Source organism: Labrus bergylta, chromosome 20, assembly GCF_963930695.1.
Source record: "Labrus bergylta chromosome 20, fLabBer1.1, whole genome shotgun sequence".
NCBI lineage: Eukaryota > Metazoa > Chordata > Actinopteri > Labriformes > Labridae > Labrus > Labrus bergylta.
Genome location: NC_089214.1, coordinates 1,812,819 through 1,834,446, shown reverse-complemented (window position 1 = coordinate 1,834,446; position 21,628 = coordinate 1,812,819). Strand labels below are relative to the sequence as shown.

The following is a 21,628-nucleotide window of genomic DNA, read 5'->3' as shown; positions in this document are numbered from 1 at the left end:
GTTTATTTAATGAGTCTCGAAGAAGCCAAGCCAAAGTAAATCAGATAAATTCAGGGTGTTTCTTGGCACGCAGAGAGGGGGAAGATGGGGCCTTGACCATAACCGGCTTGACCCTCGATGGACAAATACATTTAAATGCATCATTTCAGTGCAGATGTGCAGCCTTCCTACGTCACCATACGAGCTCTGTGTGTAATTGTAAATCATAAAGAAATTAATCTGATTCACTGAAAAGACTTTAAATTGTGCAAGAGAGAGAGAAGCTGCAGAAACAGGAATTCCTGAAAATGCTGTGTTGATATACTCCTGTATCGGAGAGCGAGAGAGAGACAGAGGGAGGGAGGGAGAGAGAAATGGAGAGAGAGAGAGGCTGCAGAAACAAGAATTCCTGAAAATGCTGTCTTGATATACTCCTGTATCAGAGAGAGGGAGAGACAGAGGGAGAGAGGGCGAGATGCAGGAAAAGGAGCCACAGGCCGCCAGTCTGGAGGATCATGGGGTGTGCACACCTGTTTTCCTCCTCCCTCCACTGTCCTGTCAAATAACAGCCCCAAAACATCTCTTAAAAACAGACACACACATCGGCATTTCTAAAACGATTCTGCAACAAATCACATTTTAATTAGAGTCACTTTTTGTGTCTCTGTGCTGGGGACAAGACATACTCTGACTACAGCGGTCACATGTTTTGAATAAACTACTCCACATAGATCTAGCGGTGATAAAAATGTCTTCAGTCATAACTTTTGATAATGTCTGCCTTTTTGTTTACGTCGTCTATTTAGGAAAACACTGCAAATCTTGCTTTCTGGGTCATGCCTCTTTACAAAGAGGATCAAAGCTTCTTTTTTTTTTTTAAGTTTTATTTATTTCTTTTCATTCAATGACAAGCGCCCGCATGCTATCCCGGCTTAAGTCAGAGCCTTCTGTGTTTTGTGGCTGAGGTCCACCGGTAAATACTCTTTAAGTTGCCAGTCTGTGATTAGAACCTTTTGTTTTTGGGGTCTTCGGGGGGGATTGTGACGCTCTTAGCACATAAGAGAGGAGGTTGTGTACGCTGCTTAACCCTGCTTCAAGTGCTCCCAAACCCCCTTTCATTATTCCTATAGGCCCTTTGTGTACAGACTGAATCCTGTTAGGATAAGACGGGGAGTTATCTGGGGCCTGACTCCCCTCTCTTGGCCGCCCTCGCTGGATGCAGGCCCTGGTGGAAAAGGGGAGAAGAAGAGAAGACGGAGGGGAGAGGAGGGTTTGTGTGTTGTACAAGCCAGAGCCTTGTGGTGTTTTCCCCCCGTTTGAATGAGCCAGACTGCTTGTGTTACCATAATCCTTTCTCTCTTTCTTCCTCTCCTCAAAGTGCACACACACAAGTACACACACACACACACACACACACATGACAGCTGTGTTTGGTTAGGTAAATGCCTGTGGCTGAACCCCCTACCCCAACCCCTCTCATCGCACCCACCAGCTCTTTTTTTAGCTCCTCCACCACCCTGCAGCCCCCTTTAGCTTCTTACAGTTACAGCCTGTACCCTAACCCACCTTCTCGCTCAGATCCTGAAGCTGCAGAGTCCGACATCTCTCCGTGGGGCCCCTTTAATGTGGCCAATATGGATCGGTAACGAGTGGCTCTTTACTACTCCACACCCCCTGGAGAGCCTCGCTATAGAGCAACAATCTACTTTTTTCAGCCCATCAACTCGGCTGCAGTGATAAAATTGTCCACTGCATTAAAGCAGCAGGTAAGCAGATCCTGTCAGAGAAAATCTGAGATCAGGACTATAGAGCGCCACAGAAATGAGTCCTAAAACCAGGAAGTGAGTTAGCATTTGAGCGCCATGGGGTTAACGTCTAAAAGTCAAGTTTGTGGTTAGACTCCTGAAATAAGGTCTGTGGTTAACACGAGCTGAAGAGATGTTAAACTACGTTAGGTAATACCTCCACTTGTGAAGTTTGAAGTTTTTACTCGTCTTTAAAAAGGCGGTTGCTAACAAGCGGCTAAATGTGACTACAGCGGTTGTCGGGGACATTAAAGGTCATCACGCCGGACACAGAGGGCGGGAACTCTCTCACTAGTCGGAGATGTCTCCTGTAGGTTTAATCTTTAGGTTCAGGTGAATATTATGTTCGTAAACTATTTATTAAGCTACGTGGATTAGTTTATCGGAGATCGTCTGAAGCATAACGCTAGTGACGTCACAATCATCCCACCGTGGTGTAGTTAGCTTTAGCATAACGTTAGCTTCTTACTTCTGTCGGCCGCATTAACGCTTCAAACATCATAAAAATGGCGTTCATCTGTGAAGATCATCCTGCTGAACAAAACGCCTACGCTTCAGAAACGTGAAGCTTTTTTTCTGCAGTGATCCAAAATCCAATGCAAACATCCCAGAGGAGGATTCTGGTTAGACCCCCATGGAGATGATACGTACAGAAATCCGTCATATGGTTTGTTCTCTATATTGAAGCATCTTTAAGTCATGAGCTTTTTGCACCCTTGAAACTGGTTTGTGGATGTTAAAGGAAGACGTCTTCAGCTGCCTTCATGTCTTTTTTTAGCTTGTGCGATACTTAATTGCTGCTTGTGAGGGGAAATGCACAGAGGGTTGGAGTGCAGGGTCAGGGACAGCCGACTCACTGGGCCCCCGCCTGCTCTGAAATACACAACCCTTGATGCAGGCCTCAAACCCGCAGCCCTCAGGTCTAAAGCCAAGCTTCACTCTGCTTCCTTCCCCCGGCCATGTGGGCGGCAGTACCACCTAGACTTGAGTCAACACACTGCTGCTGTGACTTAATACATTCCTGCTCTTCCAGTGTAGGGGGGGATTTATGAGGGTGGCTAAGGTTCAGGTCGAGGGAAGGGGTCTCGGCTATCAGCTAGCGGCGGAGTGTACTCCAGCCACCCTCGAGCCTCTCTTACCCTGCGCTCTCATTCCTCATCCTGATCTCATTCTCTCTCTCTCTCTACAGACCGAGCTAACCCATTTCTATCACCGCTCGGGCGCCGCTCACTGAATCATGTTGCACGCTTCTTCCCCTTCTGTGCCGTCGCTGACTGACTCTTGGTTGTCTTGCTCGGTCTATCTACCTGTCCCTTCTTAGTTTCTGTTTTCTTGTCCATGCTCAGTGTTTTTTTTTTGACCTCCTGGTCTCTTATTGGCTCTGACGTCTGAAGCCGTGCACGCTCACACACACCGAGCAGTCCCTTTCTAGTGTCTTCTGTCAATGATTTTCCTGTTTCCCAAGACTGCTGCCAGCTCTACACACTGTGACTTTGCACTCCTTTTGAAGCGCCTGTCTGCTGAAGAAAGAGGCAGGTTCCTATTCTAAATTCAGAAACAGAACACTTTACAGTCTCTGTCGCTCCCTACTCCCTTTCTCTTCTCCTTTTTTACAGACAGACACAAATGCTCTCCTCAGCTCGGCACCTCTTACGAGGCATTTCCCCCAAAACAGACAGAATTACTGCCCCGTGTTGCAGGTTTTTGGGTAGTGGAACAAAGAGAGCGAGGGAGGGAGGGGAGGGGGGAGCTGGGTTAGCAGGAGAAGCAGCAGCAGCAAGTAGAAAGGGCTAAGCGCCATGTGTGCCAGGATGAGGAGTCAGCGCCCCGGTCCCCTGTGGGGTCCTGAGCTCTCACTGCAGACTGACTGGATTTTAAACTTAAATCAATCAACCATTTTTTATTTGTATAGCGTCAACGCATAACAAGTGTTATCTCAAGACACTTTACAAAAAGCAGGTAAAAGACCTTACTTGTTGATATATTACAAAGACCCGGCTTAATCCATCATGAGCACTTCAGCAAAGCAGCGAAAGTTTCAGTGGTGAGTGTTGAGACTCACACAATAAGACTCAGTTGACTCAGATGGCTTACGTTGATGAAAGTTTAAATACATCAGAAGAATATGAGGAGACATGATTCAACATCACACTTCACATATATCCTAAAAGACATTATCATTGTCAGGGTCACATTGATCCACCTAGACTAATCTGTGACGTCTGTGAAGTCTACCAAACATCCAGCAGATATCAGGAAGAACAGTTAACACTCTCTGAGCTGTACTTGGCGTTCTGATAACAGCTGAACTCTGTCAGGTCTGACTGACACTAGAGAGCAGTGTCAGTCATAATGACATCTGTACATTAGAATCTAAATAACTACAGAAACCACAGTAAGAAAAAAATAAAATGGCCACACATCCTCCAGACGCACAAGGTCAAGAGACAACATGATTCATTTTTTACTCCAGTCCAGCTTTGGCAGACCGAACCGTGAAGGGCAGATGTGACTTTTTTCTTAAACGCCAAGCCCCCCCCCCCCCCCCCCCCCCCCTTTTGGTAAACAGGCTGAAACGCGTTGTTTTGTCACATTATAGGGTTGAAAGGCTTTTTCTATTTGGTTGTTGTTGTTGTTGTTGTGTCTCGTCGAGTGTGTCCTCACGCCATGTTTCCTCAACTTCACCGTTTGATCCGCCGACTCCTCCTGACAAGTCCTGTCCCAACTCGTTTTTGCTACGAAACAAGCGGTGGCGTTTTTGTGTCGAGGACAGACTATGTGGAGAATTTCCACCACACCCTGCTTTAACGAGCTTCACACATGAAACGCTCCTGTGGCAAACTACTAATTTCCCTTTTTCGCTGTAAGTAGTCATGGTTGCAGGATGAAGGCAAGCGGTGCCTTTAAATCTTTGCATTTATGAACGCCGTCCTGTGTGTCCTCTGTGTGTGTGTGTGTGTGTGTGTGTGTGTGTGTGTGTGTGTGTGTGTGTGTGTGTGTGTGTGTGTGTGTGTGTGTGTGTGTGTGTGTGTTTGATTGACCAGTGTTCTTTGCCGGCCAGCCAAAGCAATATCTTGGGAGCCGCTCATGTTTGCTCGGCCCCTGAATAGAGGTTGTTATCAGCCCTGGTCACGTTGCATGTTCTCATTCACATGCACTTGGATACAGTTTCACATAGACACACATGCACAAAGAGACCCTTTCGAACTCTCTCTTTGCACACACACACACACACACACACACACACACACGCCGACGCCCTCCCCCGAGTAGCCCAGTAGAAGGGCATGCCTTTGTCAGCAGATGTCAGGACGCAGGTGTGTGTTCCTGTGCCTCTCGCTCCATTCGTTTCATCCTCTCCTCCAGAGGCTGCCCATTTGTCTGTGGCCCTGTTTCATTTCAGCCCACTCCAATCCCCCCCCCCCCCACCGGCCGCCCCCCACCCCCCCACCCCAAGAGGACGCCAGTGTGTCTGTTGTATTAAAGGGGAGGAGGGGAGTAGAAAGCACAAACCCTTCCTTCTTGTCGATGCTACTGTAGCATTCCTGCTCAACCTTTAAGATTAGATGAGTCAGACTTTGGGTCCAGGTGTCACGCTGAGGTTATCTCGCTCTGTTTTTGCCCGTTTTTCACACTCGCTTTCATTGTCTCTTACAGCGAGCCTCGATATTTCTGTGAAACTGCGAGGAATTCTTTTCAAAACATATGTAAGGCAAGGCGAGTTTATTTCTATAGCACATTTCAAAGACATCAAAAAGCATCGTGACAGAGGAAGGAAAAGAAACGCTAAAAAATCCCTGAAATGATTCAATCTGAAAATATGTTCAAATAAAAATAATTCAAATGAAATTAATTGAAATAAATAAAGTAAAAATATCAAGAGTTAAAAGTTACAGTGCAAAATCTTATTAAAATTGCTTAAAGTCTTTATATGTGATGTTTTGATCCAGCAGGTGTCGCCCTTGAGCACCAGCATGAAAACAAAACAACTTGCGCTGCATTGTTGTGTTAGCATGCTAATGCTAGCGATCTTTATTATGCTGGTATCTTCACACTGCATGTAAATTGACCTGAAATGAGCGTGATCTAGAAACACAGTTAAGCAGTGAGTACAGTATGTTATTCTTCTTTTCTCTAGTCCCTCAATTAAACAACTTTTATACACGAGGGGAGGAGTCAGCCGGCCGTCCTGGCGATGTAAACAAAGTGAAGATAGGACTCTGAAAACTCTGAAAACATCACAGACAGTGGGACTCGGGTGTTACACCCATTGTAGACAGTCATGACTCACAGAGTTATTTTCAGAGGATAGACTTGATTTCTACATTAAGTGTGAAAAATCACATAGAAAGACTTTAAAGCTGTTTAATTAAAGGCTGTAAACATTTGAGTCTTCAACCTTGATTTTAAAAGAGCTGAGAGTTTCAGCAGACCTGCAGTTTTCTGGGAGTTTGTTCCAGATATAAGGAGCACAGAAACTGAACGCTGCTTCTCCGTGTTTGGTTCTGACTCTGGGGACAGAGAGCACACCTGTCCCCAGAGTCACATGTACAGAAAATAAGAAGAGCACGAGGCACCAGGTTCTGTAAATGAATGTTTTTTTGCTAAGCGGGAGATAAAAGGCTTTATCCAATGACAGGAACAGGAACGTGATAAGACCTTTCACAGCAGTAAAAGTCACCGGGATGTGTCATTGGCAGATTTTTGCACCTTCAGCATTCCTCAATGTGCATAACATTACTAGATGATGACTGGTTTAAAGTCAGCGCACTCACACATATAATCACACACACATATGCATACAGTAGCTTCACAGATGCAGTGCAGTGGATGTAACATCAGGGTTTGGCTTTTTCCAATTTATTTCATCCAACGGCCCCCGCCCCACCCTCACAACGCCTCATTGCAGACGTTAATGACTTCTGCAGAGTAACCGCTTAAAGAGCGCTAAGGGAGGGAGAAAGATTGGTGGGAACACGTGGAGTATTTATCAACCCCTCTGCGATAGGTGAGTCTGAATCCCCCCCCCCCCCCCCCCCCAAAAAAAAAAAAAAAGCTCAGGTGCCCACTTCCATGTGCCTGCCAACACTGCTCAGTCAGTTCCCACCTTTTGGACTCACCAGCCCATGAAAGTGAAATATAGGAAGCTCGTAAAAGTGACACGTAGGTATGAGTTGTCAAAGAGCTCGGTAATTGAAGAAGGTGCAATGAGGCTGTCGGAGCGCTGAATGAGCAACACCTATGTTAAGAACGGTGGACAAAGGCCGGACAGACATGAAGGTATAACAGTCGTTGACAGAGTCTGGAAGTAGCCCCTGGGCATTCATCCTTTTTCTCCCCCTCCCAACAAGCACACCCACTCCCCCTCCATCCGCCGTCGCCGCTCTACTTTTGCGCCCATTCAAGCTGCAACCTGACAACAAAGACAGAGATGTGTTTAGCAGGCAGGTCTTTGCTGGTTTATTCCTCCTGTCCAGTGGAGCGGAGGAGCCAGAGACACTCTGTTTGTCTCTTCTGTTTGCCGTCTCCATCGTGTTCTCTCTCTCTCCTCTGGATCCCACCACCGTCTCCACATCTATCCATCCATCCGCCCTGCAGGGCTCAGAGAGACAGGATGGCGTTTTCACAAAGCAGGTTTAGCCGTTAAATTGGACATGCTAAGTTTTGTCAACAAGACCGAGAGCCGCTTAGATTCACAGCAACATAAAGCGATCTGCAGGTTTCAATCTGGGTCAAAGGGAAGCCGGTCTAATAGGGATGAACCGCCAACTGATCCAGCTCCAGCCTAATCTTTCTATACCAAACTTCAGAAATTTAGATGGCCATTTTTAGATATTTAGCCCGTTTATTCTTTAATCCAGGAAAATCGCTCATTGGCTGGAAACATCCCAGTAGTGGTGGATTGTCCTCCTTTCCAGCTTGTACTCTAGGCTACCACTATCCTTTTGTTTCCTACCTCCTACCTCCTCAGACTCCTTCTCCTGTCAAGTGTGCTGTAAATGTAGAGGAAGGCTTTTAACCCTAGAGTTTTTAAGCTGGAGTTGAGGTGAGTCATTGCCAAGTCTTAGGACTTAGAGGCACAGACAGACGGGCTGCTGGAAGCGACTAGTGCTTCCTGGACAGACTCCTGTCTGGCCCACAATTGATTGGGTCACCTCAGGGGAACAGGCTCCACCAAAAAGAAACTGCATCGTGTGCAAACTTATCATTGTCCTCCCCGCTGTCGGTGCTGGGTCTTACCTGAAAACAGATGGGAACAAGACATCCGCCTAAGGTATAGATTTACACCTCTGCAGCAGAACGGGATAAACTGTCAAAGTCTGTTTCTGTGTATATTGTAAAAAGTATTTTCTTTTCTCTTTCTTCCTTAAAACTATTTCGAAGTTGTTTTTGTCCAATCAAATACCCCGTATCTCAGCATTCACTGAGAATTGCATTCAGCTTGTTGCATCTTGTTCTTTGGTTCTTTTTGTACATTTTGCAATTTCAGAGCCTAGTCAAGGAATGTAATAAAGGAGCGCAAGAGCCGTGTAGTGTCAGAGATAAAAAATGTCTCAACGCTGGCTAATGGTGCAACTGTGAACCTGCACATAGCTGCACAGTCATCCAAACACAGAGCTGTGGTTTCTTTGACAAAGAGCAGCCCTTTGTGTCCATGCTGCAGACGTCCAGCTGTTTGTTTTGAGGATACAGCAGATGCATGCCTGGATGAGGGTGAAAGGGAGCTGGTTAAAATGTATGTCTTTTAAATAATTTGTATTTCATTAAAGATTGAGTCGAGTTCTGGGCAGCCTTTTGCATATTTCAAAAAATCCTCCCCTCTCAACCTCGACTGAAACCTGCAGAGGTATTGAGTGGCTGTTGGTGTTATTTTGAAACACAACAAGACGTAATAGTTCACACCTTACCTGCAGAGGCACGATGTGTTTCCCCCCCGCCCGCCATATCTCGGATGCAGTCGGGTTTCAGAGAGAGCGAAAGAGAGAGAGAGAAACAGTGAAACATGAGCGCTCCTGATTTTCTCTGTCTGTGTCCGCGGCTGTCTGCCAGAAACTGCAGCCTCGGAGAGATTTGTTACATACGAGTTGTTGGGCTATCATTAAGCCGACATATGGCTGCGTGTTTATTGTAAAAGATGGAAGCCTATGGCAGAAGAGTTTATTGTAAAAAGATGGGAGCTTATCACTTGTAGCAAAACTTCTGTTGGCTACACAAAAAAAGAAAAAAAAAAGAAGAAGGGAGGTTTCATTATATTATTTTCCATTAATTTGTCCACAGCTGGTGGTGATGAAAATCGACCAGGAGGGGGAAGGAAATGATTTAGAAAAAGTGTGAGAGCACATGAGGAGAGAAAGACATACAGACTGTGTTACACCAGCTGCTTCAAAACCGACTCCTTCAACGTGTCTGAGTTTGTGTTTGAGCCTCTGCAAACCTCAGCTCTCGACTCTGAAGATGCACGTGATGATGCATGTGTGCACGTTTTGAGTTTCAGCTCAAGTCGAGTAAAAACCCGAAAAAAAGATTAGAACATCGTGCAGGAGCAGCGGCGGCGGCAGCACTGATTTGCCCCCTTCCTCTACCGGTCGTACCTAATTATTTATCAGATGAAAACCTGTAATACACAGAAACATCTTGTCAGTTTGCCCAAACTGCATTAACTCCGGTTAGCCGACATCATGCAGCAGTTTTAGAAATCGCCCCCTCTTCTGCATCACATCTCATAAGACTTTTGCTGCTAACAGCTTTCCACAAATCACCTCCTATCAGTTCTCCGGGCGCACTGAGGAGAGCGGCGTGCATCAGCTTGTAGCTGTAGGGCTCGAGCAGAAACCGGCGCTTTTCTTTTATTAAATTGAATCCATTATACCCCGAGCTGGCTCCGCTTCATGTGATCCTTAGGCAGATTTTCAACTATTGCACACGGCAGCGTTGTGTTTGGCATGTGAGATGTATCTTTTTTTTTTTTTTTTTTTTTTACACCATTTTTTTTTTTAGAAATTGTAAGTTTCACAAATATTGTGAAGTTCTCACATTTTTTGTTATTTTCTGTTTCTCTTCCAGCCAGCTCTACGTTTCACAAACTTCTTTTAAATCTCTTCTTCTTCTTCTTCCTCCCAGAGCTTTCCCTCCGACGAAGGATGGCCGTTCGCCAAGTACCTGGGAGCGTGCGGGCGCATGGTAGCCGTCAACTACGTGGGCGAGGAGCTGTGGAGCTTCTACAACGCGCCCTGGGAGAAGCGGGTGGACCTGGCGCGTCAGCTCATGGACATCGCCGAGCAGCTCACCAACAACGACTTCGACTTCGCCCTCTACCTGCTTGACGTCAGCTTCGACAACTTCGCCGTCGGCCCGCGCGACGGGAAGGTCATCGTCGTCGACGCCGAGAACGTCCTGGTGGCGGATAAGAGGCTGATCAAGCAGAGTGAGTGAACGGGATCGTTGTTACCTGTGCTAATATTTGTGTGTGGGTGAAAAATTGCTTTTTATCTCCCTCGTTGCCATGACGACCCCGTGTTCTTGACCATGCATGTTGGATTCTTCTTTATGTTAACACGTATACAGCTCAGAACATAAACCTCTATCATGGTTTTCTGCTTTTTACACTCTGAAACATGACGTCAAATTCCACTCGGGTCCTGACTGTGACTGCAGACCACGGCTGTAGTGACTAAGGTTGGAGGAAAGGTCTCAAGGGACCGAGGGCAGCGCTGCTAGCCCAGGCCGATAACATCCGCCCCCCCCGCCCCCCCCCCCCTCTGACACGCTACCTTCAATCAAAGCAAAGAAGATCGAGGCCATCTCTTGCTGCCCTACTTATTTTTTTTGTGTATGCCTCTCAGAATAAACCTCATAATAACAAGGACAGAGAGAGAGTTATACATCACATACTCGGTGTGGCCGTTTCCGACCCCTGAGCCCCCCCCCCCCACCCCCCACCCCCGAGTGCTGGGGCTTCAAAGAGAGGGACGACCACCCAGTCGGGCTCTGAGATTTGTCCCTTCCTGCTGAAATCCTATTAAAGTGATAAACTGTTTTGTCGCTTGCTGTTGAGGTTCCACCATTGTGCCTTGTGACAGATATAAACGTGTGTGTGTGTGTGTGTGTGTGTGTGTGTGTGTGTGTGTGTGTGTGTGTGTGTGTGTGTGTGTGTGTGTGTGTGTGTGTGTGTGTGTGTGTGTGTGTGTGTGTGTGTGTGTGTGTGTGTGTGTGTGTGTGTGTGTGTGTGTGTGTGTGTGTGTGTGTGTGTGTGTGTGTGTGTGTGTGTGTGTGTGTGTGTGTGTGTGTGTGTGTGTGTGACACTTGAAAAGAGCAAAGACACGCTCACAGCATGTCGAGGTACTTTCACATTTCCACTTTTTTTTGTCATACAGCTTTATGTTATACCAGACCAGTATGACAAATGTTGTGATGTTTACAAGATATAAAATAATGCCAGTGAAGCAAAAGTCCATCGCTTCAATTAAAGTGTCTGCTCTTAAATTAAATGTTTTTTAATTTGAAGAGGAAAGCATATTGGCGAGCAGGAAAGAGAATGAAATCGCTTCAATCCGTGTACGAGGATCTCTCTGGTCACCTGATGATGAATGGTGAATATTCTGGACTCTTACCCGCTTCATTTTCACTTTGGCTCGACCCCTTGACTTCACACGGAAATGTGACATTTGGCTCGGGGTCTGGCAGGAAAAAAGCCTGGGAAAGAAATTTTGGCTGTTTGGGTTCACACATGAAGCGGGACGTTTTGGGACATTTTTTCAGGAGTTTTGTGCATGTGTGAAAACACCAATATAAGTCAGGGTTATTCAGCTAAATCTGATGCATGTGTCATCATGTAGCTGTGTGTGTGTATGTGGATAAATACACCCCCCGGCTCTTTGCCACATCTGAATCCCGGTCCAGGTTGAGACTCTCTTTGTGTGTCTGACACATTCAGAGCCTGACAAGTCAAGCTGCTTAAAGACCATTCAGAGTTTAAGCCCCAAGAATGTTTATGTGCCACTTGTGTGTGTGTGTGTGTGTGTGTGTGTGTGTTAGTGTGTTGGAACCGTGTTTGTGCGCGTGCCAAGTCTCTTGGGGCGCAGCACGAGGAAGAGGGATGACGGCGGTAATCAGTCTTGACGAGGTCACAGTAGAAGTAGGGGAAAAAAAAAAGGGGGCGGTGACCTCGCAGAGTCCGATCCCGACAGTTTAGAGACTCTGGTTGAAAGCCAGTGTAGGTGTGTGGTTTTGAGGTCAGTTGATGGAACCTGCAGATAATAATAATAATAATAATAATAATAACTTTATTTCTATAGCACCTTTTAAAAACACAGGTTTACAAAGTGCTTTGACAAACAAGAACAAACTAAACCAAACACAGAAGAACATAAACAACAACAAGAACATAACAAATGTAAAATACTAAAAATAATTAAATACAATTCAACAGAAAAGAACCCAAAGTGCACGATACCCAACAGACATATAGAACCCGACCATCACAAGAACCATCATAAGAACCATCACAAGAACCACCACAAGAACCATCACAAGAACCATCACAACAACCATCACAAGAACCATCATAAGAACCATCATAAGAACCCAGGCAACACAAGAACCATCATAAGAACCCAGGCAACACAAGAACCATCACAAGAACCATCACGAGAACCATCATAAGAACCATCACGAGAACCATCATAAGAACCATCATAAGAACCCAGGAAACACAAGAACCATCATGAGAACCATCATGAGAACCATCATAAGAACCATCACGAGAACCATCACAAGAACCATCACGAGAACCATCACGAGAACCATCACGAGAACCATCACAAGAAACATCATAAGAACCATCACGAGAACCATCACAAGAACCATCATAAGAACCATCACGAGAACCATCACAAGAACCATCATAAGAACCATCACGAGAACCATCACAAGAACCATTATGAGAACCATCACGAGAACCATCATAAGAACCATCATAAGAACCATCATAAGAACCCAGGCAACACAAGAACCATCATAAGAACCATCACGAGAACCATCATAAGAACCATCACAAGAACCCAGGCAACACAAGAACCATCACAAGAACCATCACAAGAAACATCACAAGAACCATCATAAGAACCATCACAAGAACCATCACAAGAAACATCACAAGAACCATCACAAGAACCATCATAAGAACCATCACGAGAACCATCACAAGAACCATCATGAGAACCATCACGAGAACCATCATAAGAACCATCATAAGAACCATCATAAGAACCCAGGCAACACAAGAACCATCATAAGAACCATCACGAGAACCATCATAAGAACCATCACAAGAACCCAGGCAACACAAGAACCATCATAAGAACTATCATGAGAACCATCATGAGAACCATCACAAGAACCATCATAAGAACCATCATAAGAACCCAGGCAACACAAGAACCATCATAAGAACCATCACGAGAACCATCATAAGAACCATCACAAGAACCCAGGCAACACAAGAACCATCATAAGAACCATCATGAGAACCATCATGAGAACCATCACAAGAACCATCATAAGAACCATCACGAGAACCATCATAAGAACCATCATAAGAACCATCACGAGAACCATCACAAGAACCATCATAAGAACCATCATAAGAACCCAGGCAACACAAGAACCATCATAAGAACCGTCACGAGAACCATCACGAGAACCATCACGAGAACCATCACAAGAACCATCACAAGAACCCAGGCAACACAAGAACCATCATAAGAACCCAGGCAACACAAGAACCATCACAAGAACCATCACGAGAACCATCATAAGAAACATCACGAGAACCATCACAAGAACCATCACAAGAACCATCACAAGAACCATCACAACAACCATTACAAGAACCATCATAAGAACCATCATAAGAACCCAGGCAACACAAGAACCATCATAAGAACCCAGGCAACACAAGAACCATCACAAGAACCATCACGAGAACCATCAAAAGAACCATCACGAGAACCATCATAAGAACCATCATAAGAACCCAGGCAACACAAGAACCATCATAAGAACCATCATAAGAACCATCATGAGAACCATCATGAGAACCATCACAAGAACCATCACAAGAACCATCACGAGAACCATCACAAGAACCATCACGAGAACCATCACAAGAACCATCAGGAGAACCATCACAAGAACCATCACGAGAACCATCATAAGAACCATCACGAGAACCATCATAAGAACCATCACAAGAACCCAGGCAACACAAGAACCATCATAAGAACCCAGGCAACACAAGAACCATCATAAGAACCCAGGCAACACAAGAACCATCATAAGAACCATCACAAGAACCATCACAAGAACCATCACGAGAACCATCATGAGAACCATCACAAGAACCATCATAAGAACCATCACAAGAACCATCACAAGAACCATCATAAGAACCCAGGCAACACAAGAACCATCATAAGAACCCAGGCAACACAAGAACCATCACAAGAACCATCACGAGAACCATCATAAGAACCATCACGAGAACCATCATAAGAACCATCACAAGAACCCAGGCAACACAAGAACCATCATAAGAACCATTATAAGAACCATCATGAGAACCATCATAAGAACCATCATCAGAACCATCACAAGAACCATCACAAGAACCATCACGAGAACCATCACAAGAACCATCATGAGAACCATCACGAGAACCATCATAAGAACCCAGGCTACACAAGAACCATCATAAGAACCCAGGCAACACAAGAACCATCACAAGAACCATCACAAGAACCATCACAAGAACCATCACGAGAACCATCATGAGAACCATCATAAGAACCATCACGAAAACCATCACGAGAACCATCACAAGAACCATCATAAGAACCCAGGGAACACAAGAACCCAACAACACGAGCTGAGACCAAGAGGAACCAAAGATAGCTGATAACCTGCTGTTCTCGTCTGCACTTGATGCCGCCATTGTTGTTGAGATAAAAACACACACCGTGTTGAAGTTGTGCTCGGGCGCCGTGTTGAAGTTGTGCTCGGGCGCCGTGTTGAAGTTGTGCTCGGGCGCCGTGTGTTTGCACGGTCCAGCGGTGTGAAAGGAAACCATTCGTCCATCGTTGAGTTTGCAGCATCGGAGGATGTTTTTTGGAAACACATGCTGTATAATGTAACACACACTTCACTCCTCATTCTCTTCTCCCGGACACAGTTTGCTCGCTGGCTTTATACAAACACACATTCAAGCAGCTGGACTCTAAACACACACACACACGCACACACGCACACACACACACGCACACACACAGGTCTCTCCATCTCTCACATTCAATAATGCACTCAAACACAGGCATGCATTGTTAAAACCGCCTCGTACTTCTGAATGCCACTCGTAAGGCCACGCTAACAAGCATTTCAGGGCCCGGCGTCCCTCCTCGGTGCGGCCGCAAGGAAGGCAGGGGGAGTGAGGTGAATGTATACCATCCTGAGCTCCTTAACATGGAAGGTACCGGATACACAGGAGATGAGAGGAGAGCTACCTCTTCCACCCTGCTCTCTCTCCCCACTCATTTGAATTGGAAATGATTTCCTTTTTGCTTTTGGAAATGTTGGGAGCTTTGTTACTCTCCGGCCTGCATAAAAGAAAAGAATGGAAACAGAGGGAGGGATTGTGGTGCAAGTAAATAGACTTTCTTTTTTAGACTTTCTTTGTCTTTCACTGCTCATCTTCGCCCTTGAGTTTGAACCTTTCCCTTTTGCTTCTTGTTCTTTTTTTAGGCGCTCTGCCTGCCTGCTGTGTGTGTGTGTGTGTGTGTGTGTGTGTGCGCCTACATCTGTGTGTTTGTGTTAGAGAAGAAGAACAGGACACTCTCCTGGTGCCATCTGTCAATCATTGCCGAGGTGTGATGCACGGCCGGCTCTGAAACATTAATTGCTTTCACCTCACCTTGCTGCTTGCACGCGTCCATTATACTTCTGTGTGTGTGTGTGTGTGTGCGTGTGTGTGTGCTCGTCGCATGCGTACACAGGCAGCAGCAGATCCATCTTCATCACCCACACTGATTGAGGTTGATGTGCCCCTCCTCCTCAGGGGGAGGGGGGTGTGCACCAGGGGGCCCTCGGTAACAGGGCAGCACTGCATGTTTGATTGAGTTGTTCTGATGAGGCGGCAGATGAAGAAGTGCATTACAAGCCTGATACACTGATTATGTGTGTTGCATCCTCTGGGTCTGCATCCTCCCCCCCTCCACAACAATGTTATTGATCTGTTTTTTAATGCACAAACCAATAGGTCTCTCATCATCCCAGGTTATTTTCTTGGCTCTCCTCCTTTCCCCGGCAACACAATCCTCTGAAGACAGAAAAAGCAATGTGAAATGAGCTGGAGAGAGATTTTTATTTGCTCAATAAATCAAGAAAGTGGTTCATTTCTGTCTAATAAAACTGTAGATGAGTTGTTTGGCCGTGTGCTCTGAAAAAATAATTTCCAGTTAGTGTCGAAAAAAAAAAAAACGCTCCACGGCTCGGTCAGGTTCTGTTCAAGTTTATCTTTTTTTTTTTTTTTTGGAGGGGGGGTCATCATTTGTGAGAAACCTTGAGAAATCGTTATTTGTGATTGTCAGAGGCAGACAGTAATCACGTTCAATCAGCGAGACTCCCTGTGTAATGCAGCTTCTTGTTTTAATGACACATTCAGGTAAACAGGATCATTCCAGGAGAGAGTATTCAATATTCAGCTCATGAAAAGCTGTAAGAAAAAGAAGCTTATGACCCAATAAAAGCTTTTTACATATTCACAATGAATGTTCAGCACCTTCAACTCTATTCATATTATTGACTACTTTATGATCAGCTTGTTTTTTATTTCAACTGCTTCAACTTTTATTGATTTTTTGCATTAATTGTAGCCATTACACTCGTTCATGTAGCAGTATTAGCACACAAGCATCCAGCGTCAGGTGACAAGAAAGTAATGCAACATGCGTGAAGGGGAACACAACACCCCTTAACAACAACAGTACAAACACCCCTTGTAAAGGAAAAAAATACAAATAATAATAAATTAAATTAAATTAATAAAAATAAAATAAAATGAAATAAACAAAATAAAATGAAATAAATAAAATAAATAGAAATAGTTATGATAATAATAACTAATATATATATATATATATATACATACATATACATACGCACATAATTTAAGAAACAATTGAGTAAGATTATGATGATAGAATAAATAAATGTATAAATATGTGAAAACAAAACATACAATAGAAAAAAATGTGAACAGAAGTATGATCAGCTTGTTTTTATCCCTCATTTAACCGTCTCTCCGTCTCCCCGCAGACAAGCCAGAAAACTACGACGTGTGGTACGAGAGTCGCTTCGAGGAGTGCGACAGGGAGGCCTGCCTCTCGTTCTCCAAGGACTCGCTTTGCTCCCGGGTCACCGTGGACCACAACTACTACGCCGTGTGCCAGAACCTGCTGTCGCGGTATGCTACGTGGCGGGGCACCACCGGAGGCCTCCTCCACGACCCCCCTGCCCACATATCCAAAGACGGACAACTGGAGGCGCTGTTGGACGAGTGCACCAGACCTAAGAAGCGCTACGGCCGCTTCCAAGCCGCGAAGGAGCTGCGCGAATACCTCACACAGCTAGCCGCCGCCTCCTCCTCCTCGGCCTCAGCCAGGTAATAAAAGGAGTCGGCGTTAGCCCCGACGCACTGACAGACTGGATCCTGAACTCTTTATCCCCCGGACTCTTGAGATCCTGGTTCTTGTACATGATGTCATTCGCCCGCCCTTTTGTGCACTGGAACTGGAAGGTGTTCATGGTCTTGCATCAGGAAGTGTAAGACTCAAAACTTCAAAGCAAGATTTGCTCAAGCTCTTGCTGTTCCCTGACTATGAAAGAGGAGTGTGGCGCTAAGAGATTCTGCTTAGAACCAGGATGGAGAGGGGATAGAGGTAACCTCTGCTCTCCCTGGGTGGGCTCCCATCCTTAAGGGGGGGAGGGGAGAAAGGGCTCTGGTAAACGCATCACTCACTGGACCCGGGCTAAAGCTAACCAGAGCATCCATGCAACAACGAGGCACAGCCCTGACCACATCCATCCTCCTGTTTAGTCTCCGATCTGTGAACTGTTGTGTTTCATGACATTGACTCTTGAATACCTGTCTCATTTTAGCCCCCAGGGGGTCTTGTTTTTTCTTTCAATTTTGAAAATTCTTTTCAGGGCTGGATTTCCGTAGATTGGTGCGTTTACATTTTTTGTTTGCTGCGTTTTATTTCTTCTCTCTCTCTCTCTCTGTAGCATGGCTGCAGTGAAGGTAAAGGTAGCATGAATCTCCTGCTGTCAGGCCCAGCTCACAGCAGGTAGAAAGGAGAGGCGGGGGGGGGGGGGTCAGGGTGTGAGGGGGTTCATGCACGAGGAAAAAAGAAAATCCCCCTCAACGGTCACATGAGTCTAATTTCCTGCTTCTTCAATCAATCACTTGATTTCCAGGTTCCAGGATTGTGGCAATCATCTCTTTTTGTCTACATGTGTTTTTTTTTTTCCTTCATATAATTGGAAACAGAGAGTGAGACTGCTGCACATAGGAAAAGGAAAGGGAATAACTGAACAGTGGTGTGTCCCTTGATGCAGATGTGCCTATACCAAAGAGGCTATATGTAATATTAAGAACCCTGAGCGGTACAGAGACGGCACTTCTCCCTCCAGTCGACCCCCAGTAGAGCTGCGATGTGTCCACAGTCAGAGCTCCACGGCCTGCTTACTGATTCTTCTGTTGTGAAATGTTTTTGCGAGAACAACTCCAATCCAGATGTGTACAAATCAAAACGACCCCCTCTGCTTTGTCAGCCTCCCGTATAATTGATAAACGATGACCAGAAAAGGAATAAAGACGTTCTTCTTCAACCAAAAATGAAACAGGGAGATGAAATGATTCTTAAGAGGAGTTTAAAAAAAAAAAAAAAAAAGCCTGCGTCCACCTAGCGTTTTCTTTCCTCAGCGGCAGTGTCTTTTTTCAGGAGTTTTAAATGAGTAGAGAGCATCCCAGTGTCTTTTTTCAGGAGTTTTAAATGAGTAGAGAGCATCCCAGTGTCTTTTTTCCAAGCGCTCTAATGTTTTTGTGCGGCCGCTCCGAGCGCTCAAGTTGAAAATCTTTCAACTTTTCAGAAAGGCGCTGATGACATCACCGCCGCTCTTTCCCACATATATGATATTCCCCGTAGTTTAGCCTCCTACAGATCGTATCTTGTACTCACATCCTCTTTGCTCCGTGTGCAAAGAGGTAAAAAATGATCTCAAATATAAAACATGCAGTAAAAAGCCGTGTCGGTCATACAGCGGCAACCGTTATCAACACACTGTTGTCATGGAGACAGGACGGACGTGCAGCGCTTTTCTTCTCAGAGCACAAACGCTTCATGCAAAACACTCCAGAGCGCACAACCAGCGCTTCTTACGCAGCATAGTAGTGACCTCCAGCGCCAGATTCTCCATAAATGTCTGTAACTGAATCCTTTGGTTAAACTTCTCCTGCTGGGTGCAGGAAGCTCCGTCACGTTCATGTCCAGAATGAAGATCTCCTCGCTGACCTGACCCGTTCTCTGAAATTCTGCGGCCCTGAAATTTCTTTCTTCTTTTTTTTTTATTTTACACTCGCTACACGGAGAGCCGAGAAATTTAAAGCATTATGACAAATATAAATTTAGAAACGACAGGGGACGAGTCAAATAACCTTAAAGGCAGGGTTGGTAATGTTTTGAAAACTAGCATGATTCTGAAAGTGGCATTCCCTCTGTGCTCCCTCATAAGCCACGCCCCCTCACTTACATGCACGAGCGCCGTCGGTCCAGAAGCGGACCTCAGCTCATGCTTTGAGTGTGGTCTCGTGCACACAAGAGGTAGAGAGCGAGCAGGGAGACAGGGAGGCGTGTGATTGGTTCATCAGATTGGTACCTCGTGGCAGACATTGGTTGAAGTTTTTACAGACTTACAAACTGATACAGATGATGGATTTTCTTTGTTCCTTTTTCAGAGAACATGAGTTATTCATTTCTGTCAGGACCTAAAGACAATTTACACCAGAATCTTAAAAAGTGGATCTGGAGGAAAATGACCAACCCTGCCTTTAAAGAAAATCCCACTTCCTGTGTGTGTAGAACTGCCCGACGGAGAGCTTTGTAGCATCGGCCAACAATCACCTAAATCTGAGCCGCTCCATCTGACGGGGGAAAACTAAAAACTCAGCAGTTGCTTTTTTTTTTAAAATTATTTTTAGGTCTTGCGCAGGACCTGGGCGGCCGACGTCACCCCCTTGTCAGTTAGGAAACAGCAATAAAGAGAAGTTTGGCTAATAGGGTTTCTGACTTTAAAGCCCCCCCCCCCCGACCCCCCTTTTCCTTTTCAGTCCCTCGCCTCTCTCGTTGTGTCTCACACCGTTCTTGTTTCCTGTGTTCCTGGAGGACGTCCAACCTGAACCTGGAGGGATTCTTGCGTTTTGAACTAACTGTCCACTTTTGTACTGTACTTTTCCTTTGGAGTATTATATCAGCATTGTCTGATTTTTCCTGTGCCTTTCATTCAAAAAGTTGTATTGACAACTTTTTAGTGGGTTTAAATATTAAAATAAAAGAGGATATATATATATTAAAATATATATATAGATATATTCACTACTGCTGTGTGTGTGGACTCTTCTTCATTCTCCCTTTTTTAATGAAGTTTCTGGTGATTTTTAGGCTTTTTAAAGATGTGACTCAGTGTGGCACAGCTGGAAGTCGGTGTTTGCCAATTCCTCGTCCTTTCTTCTCGTTCCTCCTCCTCTTGGTTTTCATCTCTCATATCTTCATCTTTCCTCTCATTTGGATCTCTGCCCGAGCTCCCTTTGTTGTTCTTCAACCACTCAGCCGCGATGCGAGTCCCTCTCTCTTTAATCCATATTTTGGAGGGGAGGTGATTTCTGAAACTGTTTCCTTTCAGTGTGTGGATATTTTGTATGAAGGGACGTTAAGATTAAATAGTAAAGGTGTATCAGTCAGAGGAGCTTTAATTGTAGAGGAAAAAAAACAATATGCTAATAGTCAGCGCTGCTTTGATTCCCTGTTTGGACTCGGCTCTTAACTCTCCTGCTCATTATTTCTGTGCATGATATTTTCTGTGCGAGAGTGGAGTGCAGTCTGTGCTAATTCAAAAAGCTCTTCTGTCTCTCACTCGTCGGTCTTCAGCCAGCTCGTGCTCGTAGCATAAAAACAAAGTAGTGCTCGAGCCAGAAATGCCAAAATTAGAAACTTCATGTCTGACACTCTCTCTCTCTCTCTTTTGACTCCGTGGTCATTTCTGCACATCTTCTCCTTCTCCCTCTTCTCTGTAATTGTGCTCTCTTTTCTTTGACACACCCGCTGGTTTGTGTGGAGAGTTGATGTCACACTCATTGTGGTGAAGTGCTGTTTAGCCCTCTGCGCTGTAGCTACACTTAAGCCCCGGCTGATGAATGGCTCCGGGGTTGGCTGGCTATAAGAAAACACCACAGAGAGAGAGTAGAAGGAAAAAAAAAAAAACAACAACGAATGGGGCACCAGGCGCTCCACTGCCGCCCCTCTGAGTTTAAATAAACATGAGGCAATTTCAAGGGGTGAGCCGCTGGGGAGTTTATGCATTGGACACAGAGAGGAAGAAATAGGAGACGCTTTGTTACAACAAAAAAAATCCAAATGAGACAATATGGTTGTGGAGGAAGAGCGTCTGCGAATGTGTAAACTCTATAAACGACTGCAAATAGAAACCCCAGAAATTTCCTCGCTGCATTATCCAAT

The 21,628-nt window shown here is 45.2% G+C and overlaps 1 protein-coding gene across 2 annotated transcripts in view; it reads left to right on the top strand.

Moving 5' to 3' along the window:
• The window catches only part of dipk2ab (divergent protein kinase domain 2Ab), a 31,912-nt gene extending 11,421 nt beyond the window's left edge, over positions 1–20,491 (top strand). For both annotated transcript variants that reach the window (XM_020651765.3, XM_065948824.1), the window contains 2 exons: positions 9,906–10,209; positions 17,151–20,491. In XM_020651765.3, coding sequence (XP_020507421.1) covers positions 9,906–10,209; positions 17,151–17,500 — 654 coding nt within the window. In that variant the 3' untranslated portion in view covers positions 17,501–20,491. The remainder of the gene's footprint in view (positions 1–9,905; positions 10,210–17,150) is intronic.
• The last annotated feature ends 1,137 nt before the right edge of the window (positions 20,492–21,628 follow it).